The following is a 9,651-nucleotide window of genomic DNA, read 5'->3' as shown; positions in this document are numbered from 1 at the left end:
CTTAAGAGGGATAGCATTTCTATCATCTTTTGGTAAATCTTTTAGGTTACTAGAAATTCTGCTTCCTCCTTCCACTCTACTATCTTCCTTAATATTATTCTTTTCTTTCCATACCTGTTTATGAGGATTATTAACCTTCATAGGTTTTTTGGGGTTACTAGGGCAAGCCTTAGCCCAATGTCCAGCTTTCTTACAGGAGAAGCACACAAAGGGGAGGGACTCGAACTCTATTGTTTGTTCCCATAACCCAAGTTTGGAATTTATATCAATAGAACTAGGAAGATCCATCTTCTGCGAAATATTGACACAAATTCTCACATAAACTAGTCTCTTTCGAGCTGCAGTCATTGGATCTATCGCAAAAAGCTCCCCAAAGGAATTTGCTATACCTGAAAAAACATCCTCAACCCATAATTCAAGCGGCAAGTTGGGTAACCTTACCCAGACTGGAGCAAATTCAAAGAAGGAATCATTGAGTTCCATGTTTGGAGACCACTTTCTCAGGGAAAGGGAAGATTTACCAAACATCCTTGGTCCACCGCTTAATGTTGCTTCCAGATCTTCCCCACAAGAAAAGGAAAAAACAAAGAAACCCCTTAACAGGGCTGAAACATCAACCTGACCTTTCAGCCTCCATTTTCTCTTAACAAAGGATCTAACATCCTCAATATTGGGTCGTGGTCCAACAAACTTTCCCACTAGAGAGAAAGCCATTAAAGAAATGCTATGATCAATAACCAAATCTGGAACAACAATAGCTAATTTACCCATTTTTCTATCAGAGATGTCTTCCACAGAGGGGAGAGACGATTTTCCAGTAGGTTTGTTTGCAAAAAGACCACTCCAGGGTTTGAGAGCCTTCACCTCTGTAGTCTTTTCCAAGTCAGATTTCACACCCTCAGGACCCGATTTTGGAGAATCTTTCATCCTTTTACGGTCAAGAGGAGGGTCTCGATGCTGTGGGTCCCCATTCGGTCTCCCATCCTCATCATCCAACGCTTGTCCTTGAGCTGCAGAGGCAGCAGAACTAGAGGAACCAACATCGGTGTTCCCTTCATTTCCAGAATTCAAATTTCCTTCTGCTTGCATTGTTCCCTCCATTTCCGTCCTCTCTTCAAATTTTTAAAATATACATAATGTTAGTTTAGATTCCATTATGTAATTAGTATTAACATTTCTATTGCATTTCATTTTTAATTAAAATTTTTTTTAAATTTTTTTTATTTATCTCTTTTAATAATCATTATAATTGGCTCCTTCTGTACCTACCTCCTTCCTCCCTCTTTACAAAGTGACAATTTAAATTACTATGAATTTTAAATTAATCTCACAATTTGTTAAGAACATGTTTAATGTAATAATTAGTTTTCAAGTGACATATTCTCATATTAATCTAGCTTATAACATCCTATACCCTAATAATCAAACAATTATTGATTATTAGAATAGTGATGCATTTTCCATCACCTCATATTAAATATGTATGTGTAGGCTTCACCTAAGGTCACTATCATAGTCTTGGATATGAACCTTGTAACTTTGTCATTTACATTTATCTTTGATGTGTTATATTCCCTTGTACTAGACATTGTGAGTAAAGCTAGCACATACTCACTTCCAAATTATGCACTATCATAAATGAATATGACATTAGACAACTAATCCCACCTAATCCAGACTCCATTGATAGGAACTTGATGCTCTCTCTCTCTCTTTCTCTTGAAATGACTCCTATCTATCAATCCATTAGTCTCTCTCCCTCTCCTTCTTCATAGACCTTCATATCTATATATCTTCGCCCCTCTATCTCCATCCCTCCATATTTCTTCTTTAATCTCTTCCCCTATGCTATCTCATTATTTCTTATCTATCTCTCTCTACCTATCTCATCTCTATCTTTTTGATGAATAGGCCTTCTTTATTAATTATAAATATTAAAGTACATATTGACAAAAAAGGTCAGGGGATACAAGATCGCCCCGCGAAAGTCACACGGCAAGATGCCGGAGTAAAAAAATAAAGCTATTCATCAAAAAACCTCCTCAAGTAGAGGCAATTGAGGGAGGAGGATTTGGATCATCTTTCTTGCCCCATACATTAGTGAGGTCAGGAGTCGGATCCGACACGGACCACCCATCTTCAAGGTCTTTGTCTTCTTCTCCTTCCTCCCACCTGGGAGGCGAAATTGCTAGAGCCAGGTGGGGAAACTTGGAGGTGGTGGCAATAGGCCACCCAAAGCCATCACCAGCAACAAGAGCCAAAGTCACGGGAGCCACAAAAGGCCACCCCGAGGTAGAGCCACAATGTAGAGGAGAAGTTGAGTGACGCCTCCATGCATCATCTCTCCCACCAAAGGAGCGACGAGGAGCCTGGGACTGTGGGGTTTGAGAGCGTTGGGCGAAGGAATTGTAGCCACGACGATGACCACGGGGCAGAGTGTGGTCGACAGAGATAGAATCTAGTGGCACTCTGACAACCGCACAAGGGGCGTTGCCCCAGTGCTGGAGGAGCTTCTGTAAGTGGCCGACCTCAAGAGACACTTTGTCAGCTTGTACCTGAATCTACATTAATACATTATTACAAATGCAAGCTTTAGCATAAAGTGAGACATTAATATCCAAAGAGCCATGAGTAAAAAGAACTGCATTTCTATCTTTCCAAAGAGTAAATAGGATCTCCATTCTGAAAGCATGCCATATTTGGGAAAACTTGAAGGGGATTCTAGGTGAATCGCCCAGAAGAGCCATATGATAAGAAAAGGGCTCAGGCTGAAAGAAATCATGGATATCGCTCTAGTACTGCTGAGCTCTTCTACATAACCAAAAAATGTGCATAAAAGTTTATGGGTGACCATAAAAAGGGCATTGGGGATCAGAAACCCCCAAATGCTTAAGTCTGGAACCCAAAGGCAGCCCTTGAAAAAGCACACACCAAACAAAGTGTGCAATCTTGGGTTCAGTAGTGGCGGACCAGACAACAAGAAACCTAAGTCTCCAAGAATTATGAGAAGACTACAAGTGCCACCGCTGGTTGAGAATATGGACCATAGGCAAATGGGGAACCAACCAGAGATAACCCATTTTGAGTTTGTAGCTAGTGAAAGGAGTCCAAGGATACCACTTCCAATCTTTCCACCAAGGTCTAACATAATGAATGCTAAGCTTATGTAACAAATGTGAGGGTAAGGCCGGAACCAGAAGGTCATAAGTCTGTCAATTTGGTCGAGATAGACGAAACTGGACCTTGAGGTCATCCCATGACCAGAGACTCATAGAAGCTTTGGAAAACGGATCCTTAGGTGTTCGAATGCCACCTTTGTGAAAACGTAGAGTACTAACACCCTAGATTTTGGCCAGTGGTAACCCTTGCACCTGAAAAAGAGGTGACCACTAGAGGTTGTGTTGATTCATGGAGATCCCATCACGAAAACCATCACCCACCCATCGAAGCCAAGGCTTGATAACTTCCCAAACACACCAGATTCTTTTAACAACAAAAGTACCTTGGATCTGAACAGGGTCTTTCATAATGAGTAGGGTTTGAAAACCAATCCCCTTCCAAGCCGACCTATTGGTAGGAAATCCTGAAGAAATGCAATGCCGAAGAAGAATTTTCCAAGCCTCGTCGCCATATAAGACTTTGATTATCCATTTAGCACACAAGGCAAGCCCTTGTTTCTGGGTAGAAATAAGGCCAAGCCCCTCCAAACTCCTTGGGAAGATAACAATACTCCCAAGCAACTCTATGGAAACCTTGATGGTCGAACCCAGAGGCCCAAAGAAAAGCCCGCAAAAGTCTTTCCAATTTCATGCAAGAGGCCTTAGAAGAAGCCCAAAATGAAGAGTAATAGACATGGGTGGCATCCAAAACCTTCGAACAAATTTGAAATTTATGAGCTAGAGAGAGAGGCTTGGTAATCCAATAGGCCAACTTTTTCTCAATCCTGCCTAAAATAGCATTCCAAAGATCCATAGGCGAAGCTTGAAAGGCAAAAAGAATGCCCAAAAAGAGAAAATTTTTGCTGTGATGAAGCCATTTCCAGTCATATTGAAGAATCCAAGGCAAGGTGGGAAGAAAAGACTACCTATAACATTGCGTCTTGTGCCATTGAGTGGCCAAGCCAGAAGCCAAGCAAAAGGTGTCTAGACATTGGAGAGTGAACTGTATATTATCTTCTTCCTCAATGAGAGTGAGGAAGGAGTCATCTGCAAAATGGCCATTGACAAGTTGAGAAGGTGACTCAGGCAGGGAGATACCACGAACATGCCCAACATAGATAGCATTAGCAAGTAAGTATCCAAACCCCTCCGCCACAAGAACAAATAAAGCAGAAGCTAGATGACATCCCTAGCAAATGGATCTGAAAAGGCCAAAAGCCTTAGACTGACAACCATTAATGGTGATACAGGCTGAGGCATCCCTGAATAACATCTAGATAGACTGAATGAATTTGGGGCCAAAGCTAAGAGCTTTGAGCATAGCCAAAATAAATGCCCACTCAATGCGATCATACGCCTTAGCGAAGTCAATCTTAAGGAAGATTGCTCGCTGCTTGGAGCGTCTAGCCTTGTCCATCCCTTCCCAAACAACAATAATATTATCTATAATAAACTTGGACTTGATAAATCCAATCTGCTCCAAACAAACAATCAGAGGCGGGAGATGACAAATCTTGAGAGCCAAGGCTTTGGCAATGATCTTATATGAGACATTGAGCAAGGTGATAAGCCTCCAATTACAAATGTCCTTCAGGTCCCCAGCCTTAGGGATGAATTTGATGTTACCCCGGTTAAGCATTGCTACTAGGGACTGGGAGTAAAAAGCTTCGAGGTAGACCTTATGAAGGTCAGGACCAACACAAGGCCAAAGGGCTTTGTAGAACTCACAGGGGAAACCATCATACCTAGGGGCTTTATCATTCGCCATAGAAATAATAGCTTCCTTGAGATCATCAATGGTTAGTAAGATGTCACAAAAGGTCTACTGAGACTCGGAAAGCCATTTGGGAACAACAACTAAGCAATCTTGCAAAGCTTGGGCTCTGGCCAGAGAGTCTCCCTGCGCTGTGAACACCTTCTCATAATGACAGACAAAAGCTTGCAGAATATCGGGCAGCTCGGTGAGAACAACATGCCCTTCTTTGATTTTCTTAATCCCTGTAGAGGTATGACGTGCACACAAAGCCAGGAAAAATTCTTTGGAGGCCCTATCGCCCACCTTGAGCCAATGTAACCTGGCTTTTATTTGAGCTCCTATGGCAGAATAGCTATCTACAACTTGTTTCTGATGATGGAGTTGGGCTAATCGAAGTTACAGGTTAGAATCAAAAGGATTCAAGGCTAGAGCTTTTATGGTAGCACAAAGATCTTTGGTGGTCGCATCATACAACCGCCTGCAGTACATGGCAAGTTGTCTACCATAAATGCGCAGAAACCTCACAGAGCGGGCAATGGCATCATTCCACCATGTAATCCAACTAGTGTGATGATGAGGCCTTGGTTCTAAATTCCAAACCCTTTGAATGTGGGCCATCATGGCTTGATGATGTAGGAGAGACGTGTTGAGGTAGAATCGCATCTTGGAAGGACGCTACCTAGTTGGCTGGCATTCAATGCTAAACTTTATGGGGAAGTGATTGGACAACCTCACATCAACAAGAGGAGTGACAGACAGATCTTGATCTTCAGAAAAAAATAAAAATTGCGCAGTAATCATAGCACGATCAAGACTTTTAAATATTCTGTCATAGCCAGCTCTGAAATTAGACCAAGTCTGCTAGACCCCACCAAGGCGATGACGGTTTGTGTTGGGGTCGAAAAGACCCAACTTATTACACATATAGTACCAGGCTTCCCTCTCGCTAGTTGTCCATCGAAAAGGCAAAATTCCATCCTTATCAGTCGCCACCTCAACCATATTGAAGTCCCCACACATGACCCAAGTTGCAAGTGGCAGATTGTCAACAATCCAACGCCATAGGTGTGATCTATCAACCGCATCATTGGGAACATAAACATTAACAATCCCAACATAATGATTATCAATTGATAGCAAAACCCATACAACATGCTGCATGGGATCAAAACTGTGAGAAATAACTGCAGAGAGCCAACAAGGTGCAATGAGAGTAGCAACTCCACCTCGACCAACTTCATGTTGGGAAGGAAAAATAAGGCTATCCGGCCAAATAACACGACATGCAATAGTGAGCATGAAGCCAATAATTTTAACTTCTTGAAGGCAAAGAACATCCAGGCCTACAACACGTTGACGGACATCTCGAACATAATACTTTATGGTGAGGTCTGTAAGACCTCAAACATTCCATGAGATGTAATTCATGAAAACTCTTGCACATCATCCTCATCCCCAAGAGAGGAGAAGCCAATGTGGAAAAAAACTGAACTGAGATCGGGAAGAGAGTCCCTAACGGAAATAACTCGTCATTTTTCTGAATCACAATCTGCAATCTTAGCATGCCTAGAAGGGCTGTGAGAACGACACAGAGAGTGTGGAATAGAAATAACAGACGCAACTTGAGGAATGCGAACCCAAGGGGGTCGAGTGGTACTAGAAGAATCCTTTCCTTACTGGTTAGAGTTTGAAACCGAAGCAGATGACGTAGAGACCGCCTGGGCAGACGATGTTTGCATAGGAGGCTCCGTCGTCGACTGGGAACTTGAACTAACGGGTGGATTTTGGGCTGAAGCCACAAAGTTTTTGCCTTTGCGAACTATAGTGGTCCATTCATCCTTCTTAGCTCCCTCCATAGGTCGAGATCCGGTCTCCTTAACAAGGGGTTTTATTTTTGGAATAGCCAAGGGACAATCCCCGATTTTGTGTTTCGCCGGCTGACATCGATAACAAGTGTTGGGAAGGTTCAAATAGAGCACCTTCTAGGTGAAGGTATTGCCTCCCACTTGAATATCAACAGTTTCTTTTAGGTCGTGTGAAAGGTTGACCTCAATGCAGACCCTCTTTTAAGGGCAAGCATTAAAAAAATGGTTTGGTTCAAGGCAAATAACTTTGCCAACAGACTGAGCAATAGTTTGCATGAAAGGCCAACAAGGCAAAGGAAGACCAGGGAACTCAATCCAGACTGGGACTCACAACCTTTTGTCATCTAAGACAGAAAATTCTGGAGACCAACGCTGAAAAACTAGAAGGGAAGACCGAACGATCCATGGCCCATGAGAGAGGATAACCTCAACATGGGAAGGGTTTGAAAAGCGAAACAAAAAGAAGCCCTTGGTGAGGCTTTGGATGCCATCAAGTCGGACTCCATGAGGAGACTAGGCATTGGCAACCCAGTCACGAAGTATGCTTTCAGGAGGGATCCTACCCACAAAATAGCCTATCAAAGTGCATTTTTCAAGCCACTCACAAGCATTTTCAAAATCTTGAATAGGAAGAACACCATCAGGCGAGGACATACCTCGTGAAACACTTTCGGAATAAATTTGCGAGGGCACTTGTTCTGAGGCGCCATGAAGGTCCGTCGCAACAACTCCAGCACCAGCATCAACTGCTTGGCTAAAGTTGGTCGGAGCCATAATGAACGCAAAAGTCCCGCAGTAAATGCGGTCTGAAAAAATCAATACGCAACCTCAAACCCCAACAGAGCTCACGCAACCCCCCGATATATCGATCATATCAAAATCTTTATTTTCAGAATGAAGTCCCCATCTCTATCTTTATCTTTGTATCTTTTCTATCTTTATTTGCGTCTCTTGTTAGTAAAATTATTTCATTTGTTTCAATCTTAAATTTATAAAATAATATCATATATTAACTATAAACATATTTCTATATAAATTTAATTGTATTTCTATTTCTATATCTATATGAATTTTGACATTCTTTAAAAATCTAATTGTATTTCACGAATAAAATTGTATAGATACAACATCCGGGCATCAAATTTAGGCTTTTCCCCCAATATTACTCGTCACGATTATCTATGATTCCCAAGATCTTTATAAACGACACTTTCCAAGAATATGCAGTGTCCCCATGCAGTTATGGTAGAGAAAGGAATGGCCGCATCGATTATCTCTCTCCCCATGCTAAAAAGGTGGTGCCACTGAGAATGCAAATCAAAGCTAAGCTGCTCAACCCTCCAGAAGAGAAAGAAACAAAAGAAAGAAAGAAATAGCATAATTTTAGGAATCATAATGGGGGAGCCATGCATAATTGACAGATTCATAGACAAAGGCAACCCAGTAAGCCACAGGCTCTTCAGAGTCCGCAGGACTGTGTTCCAAATGCTGGATGACAGGGGCTACATTGTGGGCGATGCGGACCTCAATATGACTCTGTCCGAGTTTCGCGTTAATTATGGTGAAGAACCAAGTAGGAGTGACCTCTTCATCTCTACCAAAAGCCGCACTAACCCAAGAGAAAAGGTATGACACATACATTCCAAGTATGCAGTACCCTTTTTCTATTTTTGATCTTTTCAGAACTTATGAAAAAGGAATACTATACATTTGCCCAAATTTAATGTATTACACTGTTTTAAAGTCGAGGTTGTTTCTGCTTAGTATTTTTTAGGTAATTTCATTTGGATATAGAATTCAACACTACCCGTTTTCTTCTTTTATCTTTCAACTATATATAGTCTTTTCTCATCGTACATACGTCCGAATTCAGTGTTTTACCCTGGTTTGAGCTCTGATATTAGGCTTTTTCATCTGGGTATACAAGATTTATGAGTACCCATGTCTTTTTTTTTTTTTTAATTTTAATTTTGTTTTTCGTTTATTTAACTTTATAATTTTCGTTTGACTATGTAAATTTGCCTGAATTCAATGTTTTACCCTGTTATTAGCTCTGAGCTAGAATGTGCACATATTTTTGTAGGTTGTTTCATTTGGGCATAAAAATTATCAATACCCATTTTCTTTCTTTTGTGTTACACGGAGATGTCTTGTTGTCTTCTGATTCTGGGCGTATGATTGAGTTCAGTGTTTTATATCCTATTTCAATTCGTAGGTTATTTCATCTGGTTTTAAATATTTAGCATTAAATATTTTCTTCTTTCAAAGCTATCCCCAGCGTAATGCTTTCTTTCAATTCTGTAGGTAAAGTTGGAAGTCCATCACCCCGTTTTTAGCTCCGAGAGAGAATGACTTTAGTTTTTGTGAGTTATTTCATTCGGGTATAAAAGATTTACCAATAGCCATTTACTTGTTTTGAATTTTTTTTTCTTTAGTTTATAGTTTTCTCCGTTGTCTGTGTCCATATGCCTGAACCCAATATTTTATCTTGTTTTGTTCTCTAGATGTGATGTAATTTGAGTTCTGTAGGGTATCTCAGTGGGTTTAAAAGCCTTTCTACTACTCATTTTATTCCTTTATATTTAAAGATTTATTTATTCTTACATTGCATTCATGTCTTACCCTGTTTTGAGCATTGAGATGGACTGAGCTTCAGTTTTGTGTGGGTCCTTTCAACTGTGGATAAAGGATTTAATCACTCTTCTGTTTCAGATTAGGTATATGCTGAAGTTCATTTGATAAAATGAAAATCTCGCCTATGAGGTCTAAGAAGTAATGTTTTCTATGTGGTCCCGACGTTAATGCTTCCTGCAGTTCCAGAATGGGTGCATGCTGAATTTTTTTTATTAAATGTCTTGTAGCTTGAGGAGAT

At 40.9% G+C, this 9,651-nt stretch overlaps 1 protein-coding gene across 1 annotated transcript in view; it reads left to right on the top strand.

Moving 5' to 3' along the window:
- The first annotated feature begins 7,966 nt into the window (after window positions 1-7,966).
- Window positions 7,967-9,651, top strand: part of LOC131028211 (DNA-directed RNA polymerases II and IV subunit 5A) — a 50,590-nt gene continuing 48,905 nt past the window's right edge. Inside the window, exon 1 of the mRNA XM_057958459.2 lies at window positions 7,967-8,405. Coding sequence (XP_057814442.1) covers window positions 8,175-8,405 — 231 coding nt within the window. The 5' untranslated portion in view covers window positions 7,967-8,174. The remainder of the gene's footprint in view (window positions 8,406-9,651) is intronic.

The sequence above is a fragment of the Cryptomeria japonica genome, chromosome 2, assembly GCF_030272615.1.
Source record: "Cryptomeria japonica chromosome 2, Sugi_1.0, whole genome shotgun sequence".
NCBI classification, from domain to species: domain Eukaryota; kingdom Viridiplantae; phylum Streptophyta; class Pinopsida; order Cupressales; family Cupressaceae; genus Cryptomeria; species Cryptomeria japonica.
This window is presented reverse-complemented; position numbering and strand designations above follow the sequence as displayed.